We start from the raw sequence: 27,269 nt of genomic DNA, 5'->3' as shown, positions 1-27,269 counted from the left end.
GCTTACTTCATTTGACATCTGTTTTCCAGCTGTGTTACAGCATTGCTTTTATAAAATGAAATGCATTTACTAATGTGAACACTTTCTGTCAACAGATCTATTAAATAATTATTTTATGATCCACATTCTTTAAAAAAGGAGCACTTGGAAAGGAAAGAACAATAAGAAGGAACTAGTAACAGTAACACATAATTTTCTTTTCAAGTACATGGTAATATTTCTTTTTACAATCAGTTGTTGTGGTGCACCACTTTAATTACTTAGACATTAAGATGTGATTATACATTTCCCTTATCTGCATTGTTGTTTTTACTGTAATATTTTTTCTGCTTGTGCTATGTCATGTTTAGGTATAAGTTCCTGCTGTTTGCCAGGCATAGTGTTATTGAATTTGACTTTTGCTAATTTATGCTGCTTGCTTTGCCTTTTGTATTTTTTATCATTGCTGTTTGTGTTACTTATTTTGTGCTGCTGCATTGCCTCGTCCCTTAGTTTAGCATCTGAGCTCAGTAGATTTAAGTTAGCTTAAGAGGGGTAGACTATATAAGAAACTAACTATGATGAATTGGAAGAAATGCATTTAGACGCTATAAGAAAATGGTTTGGCCAAAAAAAAAAAAAAAAAAAAAAAAAAGGTATTTTAGGTAGGATTTTCTTGGAAATAAATGATGAGGTAAGATAAAGGAAAATAAAAATGTTGAGGTAAGAAATGTGTGAACATATAAATACAGAAAGCATGCTTAGATAGAATTTTTTTGGTGGAAACAAAGGATGATATAAGAGGAAAGATATATGAAGTTTTGGGTTGGACTGCAGTACCAAATGTTACACTGAAAACGAACCCTGTCCTTTCCTATTGGTGTTATCCCACTATGTGTTTGTGTACCCTTGAGTATTTGTTTTCTTCCTGTCTCTGTGTAGTTTCATAGAATTTTTTCTTCTTTTAATATTAAGCTACATTCACTATGATGAGGAATACTGTTATCCTCGAATATAATTGGCATTAATAATATGTTACTTACTTTGTAAAGATGTTAGATATTATTAATTCTGTTTTGTTTTAATGCTCATGTGTGAAGTTGATGTTTCAAAAGTTATTGTGATCTTTTATGTATGTACTCATGTCATAATTCCTGTAACACTGACGTATATGTCTATTTCTATTCTTTTGTAAAGCCCCTATTACTACAAATGTTATCTATATTGTTATGTTTTTAATGATGTATTGTGTACCTTTGTTATTGTATTCTCATGTTATAAAATTGTAATTGTTACCAGTTCTTCAAATTAAGTAACATTTCACTGCACACGTTTCTGTTGGTCATAGTATATGGACAATATGTGAGAAGTAGGGACTGATAGTGTTTGCACGTGTGTTAATGATTCAGCAAGGGACTGGATAACAGCATTGCTGGATCTAAGGACAATTCCAAAAACTTTGTGAGTGCACAAGTGGTGGTTTATGGACTTGCTATATTCTCCGCAAGACTCTTCAGTGGTGATTGTGCACCAGCATAGTCACAACAGATGGCTGCTGGCCATCTCTACAAGGACTACAGTGGGTCTGCACCTCTGGTGGCCCACCAATACCATTATCTCTACAAGGACTACAGTAGGTCTACATCTTTGATGATCCATCAATACCATTATTTCTACAAGGACTGCAGTGGGTCTGCACCTCTGGTCGCCCACCAATACCGTAATCTCTACCAGGACTACAGTGGGTCTGCTCTGTGATGACCTACCAATATTCATCAAAACTTCGACTGACTCTGCAGTGGGTTTGCTCTGTTGTGACCCAATACTTGTCTGCATGTCGAGAGTCAGCACTGTCTTTCCGGTGGAAGGACAACACTACTTCTTCAAGACTGCATGGAAATCCACTACTTCCGTGTGCATATTCTTCTACTGCTCAGACTTTGAGAAAAACACTATATTTTACCGTAATGAATGATCAGGACTGTCTTTATGGACTGTGACAAAATTTTAGCTTTTGACCAACGTTGTATAAATAAGTGTGTGCATTTGATTTCTTTGTTATTGTAATTATGAAAAATTTTATCAAATCATTATTGGCCACTGCCCAAAAATATTTTGCAAAATTTTTTGTGGGGAGCATGGGGGCTATGTAAGTAGGCTGTTTATGTTTTCTCTATGTAAGTAGGCTGTTTATGTTTTCTTATTGGCAACGTTACGTAGCGCTCAATATGAAAATCACTGGCTGTGCTGTGTGCGGTCTGTGGCTGGTTTGCATTGTTGTCTGCCATTGTAGTGTTGGGCAGCGACAGCTGGCTGTGAACAGTGCGTAGCGTTGCGCAGTTGGAGGTGAGCCGCCAGCAGTGGTGGATGTGGGGAGAGAGATGGCGGAGTTTTGTAATTTGTCATGAACTGATATATATATTATGACTTGTGATGATATTAAGGTAAATACATTGTTTGTTCTCTATTAATATCTTTCATTTGCTAACTATCCCTATCAGTAGTTAGTGCCTTCCATAGTTTGAATCTTTTATTTAGCTGGCAGTAGTGGCGCTCGCTGTATTGCAGTAGCTTGAGCAGCGAAGATTTTTGTGAGGTAAGTGATTTGTGAAAGGTATAGTTTGATGTTAGTCAGGGCCATTCTTTTGCAGGGATCTTTGATAGTCAGATTGCGTTGCGCTAAAAATATTGTATGTCAGTTTAAGCACAGTCATGTAAAATTGTTCAAAGGGGACGTTTCAACTTGACTTACTTTGGTTTGTTGTAGTTAGAGTTTAAATGTTTTCTAGATTTCACATACGCGCTGCAGGTTAACAGAAACTGCACATATAGAATGATGTTCGCGATGTTTATGACAAAAAACCATATATGGGAATAATAATGTGAAGGATACTAATATACTTCATTTACGTGGACACAACAATTTCACATACATATTAATGAGGCAAACGATGTATAAGGTGAAATATAATAATACACAAAGAAACATACAACATTTAGGCATATGTTGAAGAGAAATTTACATCTATATCACATGAACAAAATACATAACTTGAGACAGTGAGACAGACAGACAGACAGACAGACAGTGAGACAGAAAGAGAGACAGAGAGGCAGTGAGACAGACAGACAGTCAGTCAGTCAGTCAGTGAGACAGTCAATCAGTACACTGCTTAAATTACACTGATACACCTATTAGATACCCTTTTCACTGTATTTATACCCGATCATTTTTTTGCCCGATTTATTTGGCTACGAGAAAAGGACACTGTAGGGATAGGGCTTGCACATGTTACATACATTTTGGGACTGCGACACTTGCAGACTTTCACCTTGCACGCTTGAGCACACAGTTTGGCACGTGACATTGCCCTTGACTTTGGGTAGGTAGAGGGATGGGAGGAAGACATCGATGGCGACGGTGGGCTCGGATGTTGGTGGTGATGGCCGTCGCGGCGTGCGCGAAACGTCTCTGAAGTTCACGTCCAGCGGGACCTGCAGGAAGCTCAGAAAGTTCTGGCCGTACATGGTGCCATGTTTGGCCCTCTTGTGTTCCTCCCACAGATCCGTGAGGAACTCCAACTTGTCTGTCTGTCTGGCTATCGCATGTGACGTCCTCGCAAGGATCCACATCGTGTCCAAGTGTTTTGGCTATGCGAAATAAAAAAATACGGGCTCGTCCGGGATTTGAACCTTTTTTTTTTTTTTAACGTATATAGACTTTTATTTACAAAATAACAAATTCGTTTTACAAAATACAGTTTACATTTTACTTGTAGAGACGAGACAATCCATTCTTTATTTTTATTTTTCTGTTACTGTACTGTCCAGGTAATTATTTCATTTGGTTTTTTTTTTTAATTTTTTTAATATTTTTCGAAAGTCTGTCAGTCAGAGGTTTTTTTTAGTTGTTTCTTGCACCGTTTATTGTTGTAGTTTAGCAATTTTAGCTTTTCTGAGCCTTTGTACGCTACATTTATACGTATGGCAGAGTGAATATGGAGTAAGCATTGATTGTACGATCTAGTTATTTACAGAGAATAATTAGTATATAAGAAAACAAAGTTATTTTATGGAATTTTACTTATTACTAGTTATGGTATTATTATTGTTATTATTTTTGTAGACGTTTTGAGTTGAGGATGTGCTCTATTCATTTTAAAATAATGTTGTGTTATTACTATCCTCTTTTTAAATCTTGTGTTAGAAAACAAGGGGGAGGCATTTTACGTTGGGTCTTCAAAAACGAGACCTTAGTGGGACATGCACTAGGCATGAAATCAGTTTGATAGAAATATTAACGAGTGTATCAGTTGTCAGCTCTTGTTTGATGGGTAAAGTGGTATCCAAAGGGAAACCCTCATGAAAAACTATCTTAACATATTAAACAATCCATGACAAAAGAAAAAGGACATTTCTATATTAGCGAATTATTAAACCTATTTTTTTTTTTCGATTGAGCAAAGAGCAATACACTAGGAAGCATTATGGAGTGCAATTTTAGAGCTAGTTTACTATCGGTGGTGCGTGAGAGTGAGGAAGACTGAAAGGAGGAAACTATTCGTGGTGGAAAGACAGACCTATGTGAATCACTAGTTTGTTGTACTGATAGGGCTGTAATAGTTTTGTGGTACTCACAGTTTCGCACACCTCTCGATTGCACACGATGGAAGGTAGAAAAAACAAAAAAAACAAAAAAAAAAGCACAAAAACACAAAAGACAAAGGGACACTCGGAGCTACGGTTATATTGACACTATATTGTAAACTTTTACGCGTTCGATCACTTTTCACTGTCACTTTTTTTTTCTTTTTTTAATAAAAAGCACTTTAGCACTGTAACACACGCATCACTGTTGGTGCTTTTGGGATGTGGGAGGACATCTGCGACTGCGGCAAGGGCGTGGGGGGGTTTGTGGCGGTGGACGGCGGCGATGGCAGCGGCGGCGGCGGCGGCAACGGTGGTGGCGGTGGCGGACACGTCACGTGGCGGCAGACAGGGCGTCCCTGAAGGCGGCGGTCAGCGGGATCTCCAGGAAGTTGTGGAAAGTCGGACGATATGTAGCGCGTTGTTTTGCCCTCTTGTGCTCTTCCCACAAGTCCGTGAGGAACTGCACGCTGTCTGACTGCTTTTTGGCAATGACTGCGTGTGCAGTCATGGCGAGTATCCACATCGTGGCCGTTCGTTTTGGCCTAGGGAACGGTTTCGCGTCAGGGACAGTGAGAGCCGTGACTTGGATGTTTCTTGGATCGCTTCTGTTCATGTGGGCTATTATCTTCTTGCTTGTCTCCCATATGTTGCTGGTTGCCCTGCATAGGAAACGGTGCTCTACAGTGTCCTTTTCGTTGCACGTTTCACAATTGGGCGATTCTTTTATCCGGATTCGCGCCAGTCTCTCGTTGGTCGGTACGGTGTTGTGCACTACTTTGTACCACGTAGATCTGGCGTGCTCCGGTATTGCTTTTTCTGAGATATTTCTCCAGACGACTGGCCAGTCGTGGTCTGGAGATTTTATCTCGATTCTTGTTCTGTGTGTTTGCCCTCTTAGTGCGCCGTAGATGTTTTTCGCCGTCCTTAGCTGCGGGTTTGTTACGGTGGGCAGTGCGTAACTTTTATCGAGGATCAGTTGCCTGATGTGTCGCATCTTAAACGGTATGTGACTGGTGTCTACCGGCGCTTCTTCTGATCGTGGCCTGTAGATGTTTATTAGGCAGGCCGTGATGCTGTCTTTGTTCTTGCCCTCCATTTGGATTGCTCTGTGGAGCAGCAGCGCAGCACACTTTGTCCTGACGTCCACCAGCCCCAGCCCTCCTTCCTCCTTCTTCAGTGAGCACGTCGCCTGCGATACTTCGAATATTTCCCGCCTCCACAGCAGGTAGTAGACGGCTCCTTGTATCGCTCGGGCGATTTCTGTTGGTGCACTCAATATCTGTGCCACGTACCAGGCTTTCGACAGGATCGTTGTGTTGATCAATTCTACTCTTTGTCCTAGTGTTAGATGTCTACTCGAGTGAGTCCTGGCGAGCCCTCGTATTGTATGTAGGGTTGTTCGCCAGTTCTGTGTCGCCATCTTTAGTGGGCATTTTTGGATGAGTATCCCTAGTGTTTTGTGGGTCTCGGTTACTCGATACCACTCCCTGTTGATGGTCAGACTTCCGTTGCCAATGGGGAGCAGCACGGTTTTTCTGGGATTGACCCTTGCTCCCGATGCGTTTTGAAATGTTTTGATTATCGGTTCTATTTCGTCTATCTCCTGCTCGTTGTTGACAAAGATTCCCACATCGTCGGCGTAGGCCATGCATGTGACCTTCTGCTGCCCGATTTGGTAACCGTGCAGGCTTGCAGCCAGTTTACGTAGCAGTGGATCAAGCGCTGCCGCGAAGAGGGCCATGGACAACGGGCAGCCTTGCCTTACTGACTTGCCTAGTTTTAACCTTTTTGTTGTCCATCCATTTACAGTTATTATCGATGAGGCGTTCTTTAGAAAGTTTCTTATAATGTCGGTGAATTTTTGTCCGAATCCGAGTTTGGTTAACGTTTGCAGGAGATATCGGTGGCTGATCCTGTCGAAAGCCTTGTGGAAGTCAACAGAAATTATTGCTGCGGTCGTTCTGCTGGTGGCGGCGTGCGCAATTACATCTCTGTATGCGCAGGCGGCGTCGAATATGCTCCTGCCGAGCACTGCACACGTTTGCCACGGGCTGATCGCCTTCATTAACGCAGTCTTGATGTTATTTGCGAGGCATTTCGCGGCAATCTTGTAATCTGCATTCAGCAAGGTTATGGGCCTGAACTCTTCGATGTGTTTCGCTGCCTTTGTTTTTGGGAGAAGGATTACCGTCCCTTCCAGAAAGGAGGCCGGTACTGCTGTCCCGTTTAGGATTTCGTTCACCATTTCTGTCAGATGTCTTCCTACTTGGTCCCAGAGCTGGCTGTAGAATTCCTTGGGGATGCCGTCGGCTCCTGGTGCTCTGCCGTTTGCGCTGTCTTTGAGGATGGCTCTCACCTCATCCTCTGTCACGTTTTCGGTCAATAGCGCCCGATCTTGATTGGTCAAGAGCCGACGTGTCTCCAGCAGGATGTCTGCCGTTTTGGCATCGTCCGTCTCTTCGCTTCTGAAGAGCTTTTCGAAGTGGTTTTCCACGTGGTCCACAATTTCCCGCTTTGTGGACAGCTTGTTTCCGTCCTTATCGAGGAGTTCGGAGATAACCTTGCTGTTTGCCCTTTGCCTTTCCCTGACTAAGTGGTGCAGTGTGGCGGGCTCATCCTCGATGACGCCGTGCGTTTGACTGCGAGCGATGACGCCTTCCATTCGCTGCCGTTTCATGTTGAGCAGACGTGCTTTTAATCTTCTCACGCGCGTCAGGTACTGTAGGTCGTCAGCAGGGGCGTTAAGCGCGTCCTTAAGACAGAGTGCGTAGAAGTCTGCTGTGCTTTTCTTCCAGTATGCTTTTTCCGCGCTGTATCTGATCAGTGCTCTTCTGATCGCTGGCTTGGCAAGTTCTGTCCACCACTCTATAGTGGAGTTGTATGCGTGACGTCTTTCTGAGCATTTCCCTACTGTGTCGGAGATTTCCGACCGTAGTTTCTCGTCTTTGAGGTGTTTGACGTTTAGTTTACATCTCGCCTTTTGTCCAGCGGTCTTTCTTCTCGGCAGGTGGATTTTGGTTTCGTATGCGCAGTGATCAGAGAAAATCACCGGGCAGACCTCTACGTGTGATACAGAGGCGGCCAACTCTCTGCTCACGTACACCCTGTCTAATCTGCTTTTCCCCGTGTTGTAATGAAAAGTGAACTCTGTGTTCCGTTTGTTGAGCAGACGCCACGAGTCGTCAAGTTTTAGACGCCTTATGAGCTCTTGCAGCTCCATGCCTAGATTCGGTACCGGGATCTGATCTTCTGGTGCAGCTACGCAGTTAAAATCTCCTCCTAGCACAATGTTGGTGTCATTCTGCGGGAGGAGTTCGCAAATGCGTTCGTTGAAATATTGTCCTCTTGCCCTCTTCTTTTCTGAGCCCGACGGTGCGTATATGTTTATGAACACCGTTCCTGATATTTCTAATGCGATCCCGCTTCCATCTACCATCAGTTTTGGCTCCCCTGTCTCTATTCCTTCTCTTATCATAATCGCTGTCCCTCGTCGGGTTTCGGGGTCTATGTTACTGATAATTTTGTATCCGGGTACCTCTTCTATTTGTGTCGTTACCACCTCCTGCAGGAGAACTACGTCTGCGGTTCTATGCTGCAAGAATTCTGATAGGGCTTCTAATTTAACTGAAGAGCTCATTCTATTGACATTGCATGAGATGATCGTGTGCGTTGTTTTACTGTGCATTTATAACGAGGGTCGTCGGGCGCTTTGCTGGGGCGGGACGGGTGTGTGCTGTGGCCGGTCAGGCCGTAGGACGACGTCCTCGGGTTTGCTGGTGTGCGCTACGGTTTTTGCGGGTGGTGCGTCTGATGATTCTCCATCAGATGTCTCCATCCGTTCTGCGTTATCGTGGCTCCTCCTGGCGCCTTTCCTTTTCGGTTTTGTCGGCTTTTGCCGCTCTGTGTTGGTGTCCTTCCTCTCGTTGTCCGACTCTTTGAGCATGCGCGCAATTTTGTTAACAGATTTCTTGATGTTGGCCTCGCGCATCTCACTAAACGTTTGTGGCGTGTTGCTGCTGGGTCCGGCCGTCTGGCTGGCCACAGCTGCTTCCTGGACGGGGGCGTCGACCTCCGCTACCTTCTGCCGTCGGATGGCAGGGGAGGGGGCGGGGGCTGCGGCCACCTCGCACTCCATTGTGCCTTCGCCCTCCGAGTCGGAGCTGAGCTGCCGTTTCTCTCCCGCGCTACCTGCGCTGGCCACGGCCGGGGCCGGGACGGCGGCAGGGGTTGGGGGAGCCGCTGGGCTTTCCGTGGCGGCGGTAGGGGCTGCCGCTTCCGCTGTCGCTTCTGTGGCTGCTACGGCTACGACCGGCTCTTCGTTTAAACGTGGCGCTTCTCCAGCTACAGCTCCGGCGTAGTTGCCGGTAATGTTCTGTTGCTCGGCATTCGTATTCGGTTGCCGTGGCAGTTGCGCCGGTCGTTTGTTTCTTGGGCAGTTTGCGCGCATATGCTCTGTGGAGTTGCATATGGAGCACGTCTGGGGCTGGCCATTGTACTGCACCACTGCCCTCCAATCATCACGAATGATGGCACGTGTTTCTTTAATACCATCGTCACCGCCCTGACGCCCGAGTCGACCTTGTATCTGTGTCCCGTTCCCCAGAACTCGCGGTTCACCGACAGAACTTCTCCGTACAGTCTGATACATCGTGCAACTTCCTCGTCCGGCACTTCGAAAGGCAGATTGTAGACCTTCAAGTGCCTCACACCGTAGCCAGCGTACGAGATCTTTACGTCACTCACGGCACCGTCCCTGTGCGTGAATTTCCGTATACCACCGTGGGTGGTCACCAAGGTTTCACATCGTACGAGCGTTTTTAATTTAATGAAAAGACTGTATACTGTGAAGTCCAGCATCAGTCCCTCAAGTTCATCCTCCTCTATCCTCAGTTCGCTAAACATCCAATCCTCAATTTCAAAGGACGTTGGCCTAACGAATTCCCGGTCAAATTGCAACTGCAGCGTCGTATTAGATCGGTTGTAAGTAGTCATTTTGACTCACCAAATCGTTGAAGCTGACGTTAAGGCGACGAAACAGCTACGGCTGGCGCGGCGCGGGAGCCGGCAGGGTAGGATGTCGGGCGGCGACGGCTCGGCGGCCGGTAATCCTCGGCTACCTGGGACGCACAAAATATAATAATACACAAAGAAACATACAACATTTAGGCATATGATGAAGAGAAATTTACATCTATATCACATGAACAAAATACATAACTTGAGAGGAGAGGGGGAGGGAGGGGGAGAGAGAGAGAGAGAGAGAGAGAGAGAGAGAGAGAGAGAGAGAGAGAGAGAGAGAGAGAGAGAGAGGGAGAGAGAGAGAGAAATCGCATATTAATATATGAAAGACATTGCTTAAATTACATTGTTAACGTTGTTACATCTGTTAGATACCCTTTTCACTGTATTTATACCCGATATTTTTTTTTGCCTGATTTATTTGGCTACGAGGAAAGGACACTGTAGGGATAGAGCTTGCACATGTTACATACATTTTGGGACTGCGACACTTGCAGACTTTCACCCTGCACTTTGCATGCTTGAGCACACAGTTTGGCACATGACATTGCCCTTGACTTTGGGTAGGTAGAGGGATGGGAAGAAGACATCGATGGCGACGGTGGGCTCGGATGTTGGTGGTGATGGCCGTCGCGGCGTGCGCGAAACGTCTCTGAAGTTCGCGTCCAGCGGAACCTGCAGGAAGGTCTTGGGTGTACATGGTGCCTTGTTTGGCCCTCTTGTGTTCCTTCCACAGCTCCGTCAGGAACTCTAACATGTCTGTCTGCCTGGCTATCGCATGTGACGTCATCGCAAGAAAAAATACGGGCTCGTCCGGGATTTGAACCCGGGACCTCTCGCACCCTAAGCGAGAATCATACCCCTAGACCAACGAGCCGCCGATACGAGGTGTTTCTCGTGTGGCAGCCTCGCTGTGGAGAGAGTAACCCAGTTCTGAGCGGCTGCGTGGCTGGCTGCCAAGGCCGGGAGCAGCGCCGGCCCGAGCCTCTCCCACTCTGACAGATTCGCTAAGCAGCCCCAGGAGGCTGCTGGGCCGATGCCCGGTGAACTATTTAGACGCAACAGGCAGATCGGTTAGGCCGTCACTGAGACACCTCCTTACGTCCCTGTAGCAGATCGGGCGAGTACGCCTTTAATTTATGAATTATTTTTTTTTTGAGCTTGAAAAATGAGCGACTTATTTCAGTTATCTGTGTGGTTACTACCTAGAACAGGCCTGTTCGAGGCGGCTAGGGAACCAAGAGAGCACCCGCTATTTCGCCGGCTGGCTAGTGAGCGCTCGTAAAATGAGACAGTCAGACGTCGTTATGTAGCGCAGGGGAAGTGAAAACTGTGCGCTGTTTTCAGGGGAGTGCTCATGTGTTAAGTTCGTCGGAGCTTTGCTCGCAAGCGAATATACTTAATGATGCGATGCTTAAAATGGAGAGCAACTCTTATTAAATCGATTGGCCTTATTACGAACTTCAGCCCGAAGGTAGGACACACCGTCAGCAACATAGTAGACGTGAGTATAGGATGCCCACAATTACAACGAATCGATCTACTGTGTGACAGGCAGTGATAATAAAATGTCTAGCAGTCTCGTATAAAAGTTGTCCTCACCATAAATTTCCACGACTTCCTAGTTCGCTGACACGATGTCTGTCTGTCTAGACCTCCATACATGTGCCATCAACTTGGTCCGCAGTTATGAGATCGAAACCTACCCACGGAAGCTCACTCACAGACTACAAAATAGCTTCTAATTTCTTCGAATTAACAGTGCTCAGAAAGTGGTGCCAAACATTGATGCTTTAATGGGAAGCAAAGTATGTAGAATTCATTGACATCCAGTGTTTGTATGTTGAAAATGTGCAAAAATTGTCACGAAATATAGCTTGGTGTCAGTTTAAATTCCGTCCGAAACGACGTTCATCATAATGCTGCACCAATCGTATGCAATACCAGGCTTCGTACTTAGCTGCCCCGTGTTCTGCACCTTGTCAATTAAAAGAAATGTGAATAGCATTTCACTGTCGTTTCTCATCAATGCAGCAGTCCTAGGAAATAAATTCGCCACGAAATGCATTAATTAGCTACCACAAAGCGATTCACCTCCGTAAAACGAACATTAGCGCCCGTAGAACACCCGTTTACGGTAGTTTATCGTGGGGAGCTGTCTCGTTCCGATTCCTCCCGGCTAAAGTCTAAAATAAGTTCAGCCTAAATTTTTACAAAGGATCGAACCCTGTTGAGAAAGGGTAGATTAAATACAGTTTGTGATGGAATTTTTTATTACTGTCAGACGTAGTTTAACTTGTGAAATAGAAACAGATAATTCCTGTGGCTTAGTATGGGCAGAAGTTATACTTGGTAAACGGAATAAATTAATAACCGGTTCCTTTCAGCGCCCCCCTGACTCAGATGATACAGTTACTTAACGGTTCAGTTAAATCTTGAGTCTCATTTTAAACTGTTACCCCAATCATAGAATTATAGTTGGTGGTAACTTCAATCTGCCCTCTACATGTCGGCGAAAAGACATACTCAAAGTCGGTGGTAGGCATAAAATGTCATCCGAAATTCTACTGAATGCTTTGTCAGAAAATTATTTTCAACATTTAGTTCAGGATCCCACTGTAAATGTAAACGGTTGCAACCTCCCTTCCTGAGCAAACAGGGAGCATCATGGCGGATACAGGGATTAGTGACCACAAGGTTGTGGTAGCAAGACTGAATACCTTCACATCCAAACCCACCGAAAATAAACGCAAAACACATCTATTTAAAAAAAATCAGATAATAATTTCCTTGACACCTTCCTAAAGACAGTCTCCAATCTTTGCAGTTTCATTAGGTAAGCGTAGAGCAGTAGTGCTTTAATTTCAGTGAAATACTATCGACGGCAATTGAGAATTATACACCAAATAAATTAATAAGAGATGGTACGGATTCCCCATGGTACACGAAACAGGACAGAACACTGTTGCCGCACAACGAAAAAAAGCATGCCAAAAGAATGCAAAACGCCCAAGACTGGTGCAGTTTTACAGAAGCTCGAAATTTAGCACGAATTTCAATGTGAGATGCCAACTACGGTTTTGCGAATTTCCTTCATCAAAAAGGAAGAAGTAAATATTCCACAATTCGAATCAAGAACAACTGCGTATATGAGTAACTTAGTAGATATCCTCGGTGTAGAGAAACAGCTTATATCACTTAATAAGGGCAAGTACTCCAGTCCAGATTGTATACCAGACAGGTTCCTTTCAAAGTACACCGATACAATAACTCCACAATAAGCAATCATACACCAGCGCTCGCTCGTAGAAAGACCCGTACTCAGAGTCTGGAAAGCTGCGCAAGACCCACCAACCCCAAAGAAAAGAAATAGGAGTAATCCGCCGAATTACTGACCCATGTCACTAAAGTCGATTTGCAGTAGGATTTTCGAACATATTCTGTGTTCGAACATTCTGAATTACCTCGAAGAAGATGATGTATTGACAAACAGCCAACACGGATTCAAAAAATATAGTTCTTGGAAAACACTGATAGCTCTTTATTCTCATGAAGCAACGAGTGCTATCGACAGAGGCTGTCAAATTGATTCCATATTTTTAGATTTCCAGAAGGCGTTTGGCAGCTTTCCTGACAAGCTACTTCTAATCAGATTCCAAGCCTATGGAGTATTGTCTGAGTTGCGCTAATGAATTCGTGATTTAGTGTCAGAAATATCGCAGTTAGTAGTAATTGAAGGAAATTCATCGAGTAAAACAGAAATAATGTCTGGAGTTCCCCAAGGAAGCGTTATAAGCCCTGTGCTGTTCCTGATCTCCATGAACGATTTAGCAGACAATCAGAACAGCCCTCGTAGATTGTTGGTAGTTGATGCTGTGATTTACCGTCTCATAAAGTCGTCAGATCATCAAAACCGATTGCAAATAATTTGGACAAGATATCTGTCTGATGAGAAAAGTGGCAGTTGGCTCTAAATAATGAAAAGCGCGAGGTCATACACATAGCACTAAAAGCAATCCGCTGCATTACGGTTTCACGATAAATCATATATATGTAAAGTCTGTAAGATCAACTAAATACTTATGGATTACAATTACGAATAACTTAAATTGGAATGATCACATACATAATGTTGTGGGGAAAGACAAGCAGAGACCGACTAACTGGCAGAAGAGACTGCTTACACTACGCTTGTCCGCCCTTTTCTGGAGTACTGCTGTGGGGTGTGACATCCACATCAAACATGACTGACGTAGGATATCGAAAAAGTTCAAAGGACAGCTTGTTTCGTATTTTCACTAAATAGACCAGTGTTGCAGATATGGTACGTGGGATGGGGTGGCAATCATTAAAACAAAGGCGTTTTTCTTTGCGGCAGGATCTTCTAATGAAATTACAATCACCAACTTTCTTCTAATGGTTCAAATGGCTCTGAGCACTATGGGACTTAACATCTATGGTCATCAGTCCCCTAGAACTTAGAACTACTTAAACCTAACTAACCTAAGGACAGCACACAACACCCAGCCATCACGAGGCAGAGAAAATCCCTGACCCCGCCGGGAATCGAACCCGGGAACCCGGGCGTGGGAAGCGAGAACGCTACCGCACGACCACGAGATGCGGGCAACTTTCTTCTAGGAGTGTGAGAATATTTTGTTGGCGCCTACCTATATAGGAAGAAATGATAATCATAATAAAAAGAGATATCAGATGAAAGATTTAAGTGTTCGTCTTCCCCGCCGCTGTTCGAGTTTGGAACGGTGTAGAAATAGCTTGAACGTGGATTGATGAACCCTCTGCCAGCCACGTAACTGTGAACTGCAAAGTAATCATATAGATGTAGATGTAGACAGACAATGGCCATTCAAAGGAAGTGATTTAAATCTACTCAGCATAAGTTACCTGCAACCGGTTCCAGATTGCTCCTTTCATTTATTTATCCTTTGTTTTTTTTTCTATCTTTGCCGTTTGTTCTGCTTCTTTTTCCTTTGTTTCTAAATGTCCACCCGTGCGATTTTATCAGGAAGGCAGTATGCAAAATTTCGGCTCTCACGAACTCCCCAACTCGTGTAAACTGCTCTTACTGCCAGTACTCGAACTGCACAACCAGCAGCACACATGTGACTTTCTCTTGACCACATCAGTAAGTCATAACGTGACAGTATAGCAATGTTAAGCTAATTACTGTTATATTTCAGTTACAAAAATCTACAAAGAGGCGAACTATTATCTTAAATATACCTTAACTGGTAGCAGGATGGCGAAAAAGTTTTTGAAGGAAAGAGGTTATATAATGAACTCCAATTGAAAGCACTTTTATTCAGAAAATTTTGGCGTGAAAGGTCCAGTCCCCCCCTTGTCGAACCCTGTCCACCAGAAGATTTCACCTTCCCATTGACAGTAAAGTTTTTATTAAGTAGGAGTGAGTGGACACCTTGGCTATACGATACTTTTACACTACCCTCTATTTTCAGTATCGCTATCCTACAAGTCTAACAGCACATATCAGTAACTTACTTTCTCGGCATTGGTTTGTCACTACCCTGCTCGTCCCTGTCGCCAGCCAAAACCTGCAGTACCTGGCCCTTTAAGGTGGCGTTGCCTGACGCGCCGCGCTCTCCTACCCGCCTCAACAGCACCTCTTTTACTGTGTCATAATCAGCTCCCGATCCAAGAGTGCGTTTTCTAGTGGTATGCTTTGTCCAACCTGAAAACAGATTGACCGTAGGAAACACCTTGACAGAAGATGGCGTAGGAAAATAAATGGCGATCGTTTCTCTTTCTCCTAGAACTCTACATGATTAATTGGGGAAAACCTTAGGGCTCGTTCGTGATTTTAACTCATGAGACCTCCTACTGGAGAGTGAGTGTCACACATTTATACCAACGAGCTGCTGTGTATAATGTAAGTTTCGCACAGTGAAAAGTATTTCGCCCAAGCGGTGCGATGAACGTTGGCGTCTGTGTTTCTTGCTGAACGTGTAAGCGCATCTCCGGTCATTTCTGCGCTCTCCTCTTAGAATAATCAATCGTGTTGCCTGTACCCAAATATAGCCAAATGCGCATTAAAAGTTGCGTAGTCAATTGCACAGTGTGTAGGGTCACCTTCGAATGTTGTTCTTGTTGTTAGTCTTCAGTCCGAAGACTGGTTTGATACAGCTCTCCATGCTACCCTATCCTGCGAAAACCTCTTCATCTCCGAATAATTACTGTAGCCTATTACTGTATTCATCTCTCGGTCTCCCTCTTGCTGTGCCACAAATTTCTTCACACCCCGATTATATTCAGTACCTCATTATTTACGTGATCAACCTATCTAATTTTCAGCATTCTTCTGTAGCACCAAATTCAAATGATCCTCTTCTTGTCTAAACTGTTTATTGTCCAAGTTTCACTTGCATACATGGCTACAGTCCATATAGTTTCAAAAAAGACTTTGACACTTAAATCTGTACTCGACGTTAAAAAATTTTTCTTCTTCAGAAACACTTTTCTTGCCATTGCCAGTGTACATTTTATATTTTCATTACTTCAACCATCATCAGTTATTTGGCTGCCCAAATAGCAAAACTCTTCTACTACTTTTGGTGTCTCGTTTCCTAGACTAACTGCCTCAACATCACCTGATTTAATTCGATTACATTCTCTTATCCTCGTTTTGCTTTTGTTAATGTTTATCTTATATCCTCCTGTCAAGACACTATCTACTCCTTTCAACTGCTCTTTCAAGTCCTTTGCTGTATCTGACAGAATTACAATTTCATCGACAAACCTAAAATTTTTTATTTTTTCTTCCATGACTTTAATTCCTTCTCCAAATTTTTCTTTTGTTTCCTTTATTGCTTGCTCAATATACAGATTGATCAACATAGCAGATAGGGTACAACCCATCTCACTCCCTTCTCAACCACTCATATAACCGCTGTCTGAATTCTGTACAAGTTGTGAATAGCCTTTTGCGCCCTGTATTTTTCCCCTGCTATCCTGTATTCAAGTCTAGACGTTCGAAAAACATTGCAGTACATATTCCACTATATTCTGAACATTTCAATGGAAATCCCTATTACGCTGTACATGTGCAAACTATCTAATTCTGTTGAACAGTTAATCACATGTTTGTGGCCTAAGTGTCTCGTTAATCATTCATTATAGAACACGAAACTCCCAATATTTGGCGACCTAATATCGAAATAAAGTTTATAAATATCGCAGGCGAATTGTCAGTTAACACGTTTCTCCATCAGGGGCACTGTTCACATTACTGAAGTTTCTCAACGATTCCGTCCAACATGCCTTGTTTTATTCAGAGTTGCGTGAACATTATCATTGTAGGCAACAATACTCTTTAGTTATTACCGGATATAACACAGTAGTATGAAACACTTACATTCGATTCTTCACAATATTCAGTTCCCATGGCAACAAAACGTACATCAGCTTAAGAGATGTGATGTTTCGGGGTATGCGTTTTGCGTATCGAGCCGCCACTGTTTCGTACAGACTCACATTCCCATGCATTTTTGTGAATTACGCTCATGCTTATGACTTTTTACTTTTGTTTAGCAGACGTCCTGAAGAAGCACTACGCCCGAAACGCGTCAATATAAAAAAAAAAATTTAACAAGTTACCAGGTCATATCTAGCAAACTATTCAGATTGATGCAAAAACTGAAACTGGATGAGAAACTGCTACAATACACGCTGTCGTAACCAGCCGTCTTTCATTACATTTATGCAATCAGTTGTTAATTAATCTAAACCTGATTTTTTTTTTTTTTACTTGAGCCCATGTTACGTTCATATCACGATAAACAGTAAACGCATCAACTAGGCGCAGTCTTTCTCGTGTTGCCTCAGGTAGTTGCCACAGGAGGTGCAGCCCCCCCCCCCTCCCCTTCCCCAACCTTCCACGTACTGGCGTGTCAGGTATGAGAAACATCTCTGCATTGCTCAAATGCGGCTGCCTGTGCAATTTCCAACGATAGGAACATTGCACGATCTAGCAGATGATGTCGGAGGCCCCACAAGGCTTTTTGCGAATGATGCTGTTGTATATAGAGAACTCGCTACACTGGAAAATTGTAGCTAAATGAAGGAAAACTACAGTTGATCAACGCTTGGTGCAAGTAGTGGCTGTTGACCGCCAACAAAAACAAATGTGCCATATTGCGAATAGACAGACAAAAAAACCTTTATTATATGATCAAGCGATTGCAGAACTGTTATCGGAAATAGTTACTTCCATAACATATATGGGAGTCTGCGTACGGGGCGATTTGCAGTGGGACGATCGCATATTATGAATCAGGGGAAAGGCAGACACCACACAAATAAATCGGAAGAATCTTCAGGAAATTTAGTCCATTAGCAAGGGATGCAGCTTACAAAACACTCGCTCTACCACCATTTGAATATTATCCATCTGTGTGGGATCCGTACCAGATAGGACTGATAGAGGAAATAGAGAAGTTCGAAAGAAGAGCAGCACTTTACATTACAGGCTCAAGTAGAGAGCGCGAAAGCCTTACGGAGATGCGACGTCCAGAGAGGAGATCTCTGTTCTGACAAGGAGGAGGGGGAGATTTAGTGTTTAACGTCTCGTCGACAACGAGGTCATTAGAGACAGGACATTTGCGCGGGTTTCGGAAGAGTGAGGAAGGACATCCCTCGTGACCTTTCAAAGGGATCAAACCTGAAGCGGTTTAGGGAATTCACGGAAAATCTAAATCAGGCTGGCCAGATGTGTGTTTGAACCGGCGTCCTCCCGAATGGGAGTCCGGTGTGCTAACCACTTCGGATCAGAAGCGCTTTGAGCACTTTGCTCAGCGCTTTGCTTCTTTGGTTACTGAATGACGAATCGACTGAGCATCGGCTAGACTCGGCACATTCTACCAGCCGTAGTTGTGTTTTAGTCCCGGGCATGTTAATGCCTGCGTGGTTCGCAGCGGCTTTACTTTTGTTTCGCTTGGCGAAGTTGCCTAAGTGGCGTGCGGCTGCTAACGGAGCAGTGACGTTCGCTGGGCTTGTGAAACCTCTAGAGGTTTGAGCCTCCATACATATGTTGCCGATACTTCGTACGGCCAGTTCTACTCACTTATTACTGTAGGTAGCTTAATGACATGCTGTGAAATGTGCTCCATGTTAGTTATTAAGCAGTATGCTTCTGGAAGGGAAAGTCCATATTTACTTGAATTGTTCTCGGCTGTCACATGGGCTTGTAGAGGGGACCAAGCGTACAATGTTTTGAATTGCAACCAACGTCCGGTAACGTACCGTTTCTGTGCTACAGCCATTTGAAAACTTTCGGTAACGCGAAACTTCTACAAGTAATTGATCTGGCGTGATCCTGTACATCACCTTTGTTCACATTTCTACTCATTAATAACAAAAGAAATTATTCGTGTACTCGTCGACAGGTTCTCTTTAACCTGATGCAAAGCGGCCTTTTCCAATTCGGGTGTGCGGCGTCTCCTCGAAGCTCCACAGTCACATCTGCTAAGAATGAAGTTACCCCTTTCTCGAAGCCGTTGCGTAATTATGGCGCAAAGGGTATGCGATGGAGTCGGACATTCTGGATAACGATCTCCATAAAGCCAACCATAACTACCCTGGCAGGCCGTTGCGGCAGAGTGGTTCTAGGCGTTTCAGTCCGGAACCACGCTGCTGCTACGGTCGCAGGTTCGAATCCTGCCTCGGGCATGGATGCGTGTGATGTCCTTAGGTTATTTAGGTTTAAGTAGTTCTAAGTCTACGGGACTGATGACCTCAGAAGTTAAGTCCCATAGTGCTCAGAGCCATTTGAACCATTTTTTAACTACATTGTTGCGTACCTACCTAGTAAACATGTTTTCAAACTGTAGCATCGAAATGGTCCGTTTCTGGACTTGCGTTCCAATTCAAGATGTTTACTCAGTCGTCCCTACAAATCCTAGAAGTCTGTAAGGGAATTTCCAAACGCTCTGTAGAGCAGAGCTGGCCATGGTGAGCTTCACAGGTGCAGTGTGTGCTGGCTTGGTGCATCTCAACGCCCAGCCTATCGCCTGGCTTTGCTTGGTACTGCTTGGGAGTTCGCAGAACAGCGCGACTTCTCATTTAGTATTGCAGGGCGGTATTTTGTGGTCGGCACAACTTCAAAATGGTTCAAATGGCTGTGAGCACTATGGGCCTTAACTTCTGAGGTCATCAGTCCCCTAGAACTTAGAACTACTTAAACATAACTAATCTACGGACATGACACACATCCATGCCCGAGGCAGGATTCGAACCTGCAACCGCAGCGGTCGCGCGGTTCCAGACTGTAGCGCCTAGAACCGCTCGGCACAACTCTGTGAGTTCAACAGAGTCGTGGCGTCAGCCCTGTTTACCCTTCACCATTTGTTTGTGGTTTTCAGGACGTTCACAGCTACAGTGGTTGTTTGCACAAAAACAAGGCAATCTAGCGATCTATCGTCATAATCCTTTATAATGAATCGGAATCACAGAAAAGAACGATGAGAAGGGTACTGCATATTTGTAATGTTAAGTTATTACAATAACATGCATAAAGAATTTAAAGACTTAGTTCACAATGAAAGAGTAAAAAATTAAAACGATAGACAGGCGGGATTCTTTGTTCTGTGCATCAAGAACACTTTATGCTAAACTTATAGGCATGGAGCACGTAATAAAATTGGTAGTACGAATAATAAAATGTCTGAAGTCGCAGAGTTATTCCTTTGTAAGTTGCGACAGTTTCCAATGGAACTGGACGAAGAGTATGGAGACTTCATATATTACTGCAAATCACGTTGGTTAAGTCAAGGCGCATGCGTGGAACGATTTTTCGATTTTTAACTCACTATTATTGACTTTATGGAGGAGAAAGCATGCAGGGACGAAAACTAGAACATCAGACATGGACTGCGGACTTCGCATTTTAAGTGGACTCTACTACACACTGCCCACAGTAAGTCACTGCAAGACAACTTCTTTCCGATTTGATAGGGATGTATTTAATAGTGGGACACATTGTGACAAAGTCCGTCCAGTTCCCTATGTCCACTGGCATGAAATAAAACGCGAGGTTCGAAGAATTCGTTGTGGCCTTGAAATAATTGCAAAGATAGTTTTATAAAGGTTATGAGGACACTGTCAATCTTACATCTGTTTTCGACACCGTTTGCCGTTACAGTTGAAAGCGTCCCTGTGTAAGTGCAGACGTAAATGGTTAACCTGTGAGGTAATTCCAGTTTTGGTGACAAATCTTTTCACATTAAAACTGTCCAGGACGTCCATATTGCTTTTCTAAGATAGAATTTCCAAGCCTCCGTAATGAGGTTGCAAAACTTCGACCTTCATATTTGTATGAAAGATCTTTTTTCGATTATTAAGCTTAATAAGTCAAGATTACCTGGCAACTTAAGTGCAAAACACTGTGAAATTGTCAGTGCCTGTTCGTATGCCGACAGTTTGTGCCAGATAAAAACTAAATGTATTCATCGCACCAAAAATAATTAAATAATATTGAAAAATTGTTTGTGACCTGTGTGGTTGGGAATTGCGAAATATAAAACCAAGTCGCATGCAATGCGACTGCACTGCCGTTTATATGTGGCGCCTTCGCAGTTTTCCCTCTTCCCCCTCAGACAGCGGTAGCGGTAATGTCCAGCGAGGCTGTGCGCTTTGGCACTCGTGCCTGGGCCCAGCTCGTGAGCCGAAATCTTGGTCGTCCCTGTTATACAGACCTTGCGAAGGCAGTGTGGTATTACAGAGCCTGTCTTGTTGATTGGCGTTTTATTCAGCGAATGTGTGTATGCGCCTTAGTATGTTGTCGTTTTCTGTTGTTCTGTCTTGCCTTCAGTATTACTGTGGCATTTTGATACCACTTGTGGACTCAACACACGGGTGTGCAGTTATTTTGAGTTGCCACCTTGTGTTTATCAGTTTGCCTTGAGTTTCATGTTATTTCTTGCTCCATTGTAATCGATAACATGGGCGTTGCCTACATTACATGAACTTTACGTAAACATGGTTCTGTTTATTCTGCCCATATCCACATATTTTATTGTGTTTGGTGACTGCATCACCATTTGCATCCCTTTCTTGAAGAATAAATTAGAGTGTGATTGTAGGAGTTCCAATTGCAAATTTATGTGAACAGAGGGGAAAGTTTGTCCACAGAACGTGCCATAGGTGTCATCTAAACCTTAAAAAACAAGGGAGGGCAATTTTAATACATGTTCTGCATCAGTTTAAATAAGGAGACGAATAATTTTAGTTTCTTTCTTGTTACCATTGTTGAAAGACCGAAACATTTAGCTACATTTCTATTACAAAAATCCTTTACCAAAAAAATGTTGCCCCATGTTAGGGTTGGCAAAACAGCAAATTTTTTTGCTGGTCCGACGGAATACTGCGCCCTAATGCGTTGCTGACAATGGGTAAATGAACAAGATAAGGGCTGGACAAATTTTACTTGCCCACTTAAATGCTCTGTGACGTATGGTAACGATTCACAGCAAATATCTTCAAAAACCAAGACTTTCTTTAAAAATCAATAAAACAATCACGATCCCATTTCGATTTGCTATTAGTTGGCAAACGGTTTCGGCCCTTTCCTGGGACCATCTTCAGGCTTACAGCGCTATTATTGCTCCTGGTGGACAACGATACTTACATGGATCTCGCTCCGTCTGCCTCCAGCAGGAGCCATAATGACGGTGTAAGCCTGAAGATTGTCCGAGGAAAGGGTCGAAACCGTTGACCAACAAACTATAAAACGCAATCGGGACTGTTTTTATTGATCTTTTTAACATTTTATACCGATCGCTATGTTCCAGTCAATAATGCATTCTGAAATTTCAAGACTTTCTTGTTTCTGTGCTCGAGTTTATCGATCCTTATGAAGCAATACAAAGCCCTTTGTCAATTTGTGTTGTTAAGATTTCGGCGACAATTCCCTAAGCATCTAGCAGACGAACTGTTTTAGTCGACGACTACGTTATTGCATCTGGAGCTGCGGGCGTTTAGGTCGGCTTGATAGTAATGGCACAACAGTCTTGGAAACGTTCACAATGTGTTGTTTTCCTTAAACAGCACTGTACTTGTTTACTGTAACGTCACAGCATGGTTTCACGACAACGGCCACAGGACTCAAAGTGCAGTAATATTGTGGTCTGTCTGGTAATACAAGGTTTTGATTGCAGATAATCGCTCCGGAAAACAAAGAGCACAGACGTAGCTGTCATCAGCCGACGTCTCCCTCCGCATACACCCGCCGCATAGCTCTCGTGATCTGAGCACCTGCTTCCCTCAACATATGCTGTTGCGCGCGATGCCACTGGCAGAGGCGGCGTTCCGAAGCCGTGTGGTGTGAAGTATCCCCCGCCTGGCCTCGGGGCGCCGGGGCATTTCGCGCTCGCGCAGTGCGTCTGCCGCTCCGCATCCATTGCGCTCCTTTGAATCCAGCCTCGTGTGTTCTGTAGTGCGCGCACATGACGGAAAACAACTGTCTGGGTTTGAGTCAATATCCGGCACTCAGTTTTAACTGGCCATATCTAACCTACACTGCGCAAAACATTAGAAGCATTCCAATCCATCTGCGTTTCACACAAATAAGAGACGCACGTAAAATAGCCACGTTACGAGTCCACGTTCAGAAGACTGGAGTCGATGGAAAAAGTCTATTTGGTAGAGATGACCACCTTCCAGGTGGCGACCCTTTCATTTCTAAGTGATTGGATTGCACAAGAATGCCTATGGTTCCACACGACACTCTCGTTTCTAATTGGTCGGTTTGCGCAAGAATGCCTTCGGTCTCACACGACACTTTAGTTTCTAGCTGCACACAACTTTAGTGCCACACGAGTCTTTTCCGCACGTGACTGACACTCTCTCTTGCTGTATTATCGCCCTGGTGTTTGCGTCTTCCATTGCGCAAGTTTGATTCATGCTGCTTCCTCTGGCAGTAAGCCAAACACCAAGTTATTTGATCAACAAGCCATACTTGGCAGCCTCCGCCGCTTATCTTGTTCCTACGTCCTGGTGGACTATTTCTTAATGTCGGCTGGCTGTTTGGCTATGGAGCCTGGACTCTTATTATGGTCACAAAAGCAAGAATACAAATTAAAATTTTCTACGGTCAAAACACTCCGTCTCTAGTGATGTCGCTGTCGACATTAAACATAGCCTTCCTTCCCTCCTTAAAATGGAGTGCTTACGTAAAATCAGTATTGGGGAAAAATGGTTCAATTGGCTCTGATCACTATGGGACTCCCCTAGAACTTAGAACTACTTAAACCTAACTACCTAAGGATATCACACACATCCATGCCCGAGGCAGGATTCGAACCTGCGACCGTAGCGGTCGCGCGGTTCCAGACTGAAGCGCCTAGAACCGCTCGGCCACTCCGGCCGCCCTGGCGAGAAATGGTATCTTTATATTAACAAGAGGAAAAGAAAGGAATGGCTGAGCCCAAACAAAGCAACAACTCGCCGAACAAAGACCTGCGTGCATCCACAAAAGATAATGTAATGCATTTGGTGGAAGAGCGACAGTGGCGTGTACAACGTACTGCTTCCCCGAGGTGTAACCTCACTGCTGATTTGTATTGCCAAGAGCTGAGACGTCTTGCATACGCAGTCCAAGAATAAAGCAATGTTACTCCACGATAACGTCCGCCCGGATTCTGCTAGACTTAGAAGAAACACTATACCAGCTTTGGGTTGGGAAATCATTCTGCACCCACACTATGCACCAGATCCTGCCCTCAGATTTTTACCTTTTCCGCTGTCTATCGAACAACCTTGAACGAACTTCTTTTCTCGATGAAAATGCGCTATGAGCACGGCTCGATGAGTTCATCTCAAAACTTTGTGATTTTTACAATTGCGGAATCGAAAAGTTACCCCAGCGTTGATGAGTAAAGACTCTGCTATATGTATGTGTTGTGTTTATAAAAATTATTGAAAAATAATACTAACTTAAGCGCCAATCTAATACTATGTGCTCATTGCACCCTTCTTAGTTTTTGCGGGGTATTCAAAATCTTTGCGGCAGTCGGGCCCATATATCCGCTCAAGGAAAAAGTCTGACAAATAGAGAAATCTAAAATATTCCTTCGGGCCGGATTTGAACCAGCGACCTATGGATATCTGCCAGAATGACCACTACAGTCCACCGCTCTACCAACTGAGCTACCGAAGGAGTTCACAGACTGCGTTCTCGTGTGGCCCACATAAGTGGGTGCCACGCCCCAGAGCCGTCACGTATCCCGGTCTTCGCGCGGGCGTCGAGTCAGCGGCGTGAGTATACAGTGCTCTTCTAGTCTTCTCTGTCACTGGGAAGCAAAGGCCGTGCGCCGCCGCCGTTGCTGAATTACCGGTTGACATTCATTCTCCCTACCACTGCAGCGTACGTGGCCGAAGGAACAGGTCTTTCCTATTTCTGTTGACAAATGCGAGAGGAAGAGAGACTGATGTGCGAAATCTTACCTTGCAATTCTCACCTGCGCAGTCATTGCGGGGGTACCATCTGACTGTCACAAAACCATTTAAGCATTTTTTTCCTAATTTGCAGATTACAGACGTCATCCGTGAAATAAAGTTCGTTTGACATATGTTAGTTTATCTGAATACTGTATTACATTCTTCGCAAAACAGATCTACCTCTAGTGGAAACGAGTCCACCACCCGTTCGCCAAGTATGTCGTGCGGCCAGCCTACTTTTTCTAGCCCAAATTGTTCTTGTAACGGGGGAAAAGTAAGAAACAGAGAAATATTACATTGTTGAAAAATTGAGGACGCTTGTGGAAGTGCAATGAAAAGGAAAGTGGTAAATTACAAATTTGTCATTTCATCATTTAGTATGTTCATCAGAACCACAGAAACTGATTAATTTTCACCACACAGGCTCATATTTACTGCATAGTCAAACGCTTACACAACACCAGAATTTGGCACACCAAGCACATGCCAACTGCCAGTAGTACGCAGTAAACAAATCATTAATTAAGCCCTGATCCTTAATTACAAGAGGCTATCAAAAGCTTTCTTTGAGGGCGCTGCTGCGGTGTAGCTGTAATGTCTCCGATGCCGGTATATAAGTACCGACATATAGGCAAGGGATTAATGTGGCATTCGTGTTTATGCGACGTGCATGCGAAAATGCAGAAACGTAAACAATTGCAACGTTATTACAAAATGCGTTCAAACAGGACCAACTTGCTGTTACTCTTTTCTTAGGTGCTGAAGGACAAACACCGGTAGACATACAATGGAGCATGAAGCAAGTGTGTGGGGCAGCATGTCTGTCGAGAACCACCTTTGTCGAATGCTGAGCCGAGTTCCGTGCTGGTCGCGGTTCACTACAAGAGGCCAGTCGATCTGGGAGGCCAGCCTCATCCATCACGGAGGAGTGGGAGAGAGTCGGGCACCGTCCTTATAGTCGTCTTCCCGCACGCGATTATCCTGCCTTCAGTTCCGTAATACAGTCCTTGAAGGGTTGACAATTCCCGTCGGACGAAGACGTACAGGAGGCAATTATAGACTTCTTCAACCACCAGGACACGGTGTTTTACCAAACTTGTATCTTCAACTGGCGTGTCGGTGGTATGATTGCCTCGGTTCTCACGGCGATTTTGCCTGATTAGAATACCAGTTCTGGACTATACGGCCTTTGAACGGAAACGTCTTGGTCGCCTTTTATATTTCAGATAAATCTTTATTTAGTTTGAAAACGAGCCATTTGGTGCTTTTCTATTACAACCATTAGGCAACATGTTTGCGTAACTTTAAATGATTTCGCACTTTAATCAAAACAAATGGAAATCTCTTCACCAAATAATAATGAAATAGGTTTGTAACAAGGTCAGTAATTAACTGAGATGAAAAACAGTTTTTATAATTTGAAAATTTAGTTTTGAATTAAGGGGCAAATCTGTACATCGCTTTGGCGCTAAAGCACTCCACCTTTTTTTTCCGAGATAGAGACTAAACAGTGACTTGCAAGGAGGAAAAGAACTCCGTTTTGTCACTGTTTAAAATGATTGAAGATATTACTTACTTCCTTTTTTCTATATTTGTTCCTTTTTTAAACTGCTTTGCATAACAACGATATTTGGTTAGGTTCAACAATGGATAATTTGAATAAGTGTAAATATATAACTGAACTTTCTGGCGGATGAAAACTGTGTGCTGCACCGAGTAAAGTCATGGTCATGAGTTCGAGTCTGTCTGGCGCCGTTTTAATCTGGAGGAAATTATATAAACGGGCACACCCCGTTGCGGAGTGAAATTTCATTCACGAGATACATTCAATTAGCTGTTACAGGGTAATTCCAACCCAATATTACTGGGTACACTAGAACCCACTTTACCATTGTAGGTGGCGTTTTAAAGTAATTCAGCTACAGAAACCCAAACAAACAGCGCAAACATGAGTTTGAGTCTGTAATTAATCACCCGTCTGCATTGTGCAGCACCGAAATATTTAAATTAACGTGTTCTAGACTCGCCAACGGCCTTGCCGTAGTGTTAACGCCGTTTCTCGTTTGGAGGTTAACGCTGTCGGACTCGGCTTGCGCTTGGATGGGTTACTGTCCAGGACTTCCGTGTGTGTGTTGGCAAGTGGGGTGCACTCA

The 27,269-nt window shown here is 43.9% G+C and overlaps 1 protein-coding gene and 2 non-coding genes across 3 annotated transcripts; all 3 read right to left on the bottom strand.

Annotated features, from left to right (window-relative positions):
- Positions 1 to 8,314: 8,314 nt before the first annotated feature.
- On the bottom strand, positions 8,315 to 9,277 carry LOC126456321 (translation initiation factor IF-2-like). The gene has a single exon (XM_050092072.1). The coding sequence runs from the start codon at positions 9,275 to 9,277 to the stop codon at positions 8,315 to 8,317; it is 963 nt and encodes a 320-aa protein (XP_049948029.1).
- A 1,176-nt stretch (positions 9,278 to 10,453) lies between these two features.
- On the bottom strand, positions 10,454 to 10,525 carry Trnap-agg (transfer RNA proline (anticodon AGG)). Its single transcript has one exon. It is a non-coding gene; the product is annotated as a tRNA-Pro (tRNA).
- A 14,220-nt stretch (positions 10,526 to 24,745) lies between these two features.
- On the bottom strand, positions 24,746 to 24,835 carry Trnay-gua (transfer RNA tyrosine (anticodon GUA)). The gene is given in 2 exon segments: positions 24,746 to 24,781; positions 24,799 to 24,835. It is a non-coding gene; the product is annotated as a tRNA-Tyr (tRNA).
- Positions 24,836 to 27,269: the final 2,434 nt, after the last annotated feature.

Source organism: Schistocerca serialis, chromosome 2 (assembly GCF_023864345.2).
Source record: "Schistocerca serialis cubense isolate TAMUIC-IGC-003099 chromosome 2, iqSchSeri2.2, whole genome shotgun sequence".
Lineage (NCBI taxonomy): Eukaryota > Metazoa > Arthropoda > Insecta > Orthoptera > Acrididae > Schistocerca > Schistocerca serialis.
Note: the sequence above shows the minus strand (reverse complement) of the source record. Positions and strands in the feature narration are given on the sequence as shown.

Bases quoted from the DNA above. Each gene is read 5' to 3' on its own strand.
- LOC126456321 (XM_050092072.1), bottom strand. From the start codon at position 9,277: ATGTATCAGACTGTACGGAGAAGTTCTGTCGGTGAACCGCGAGTTCTG.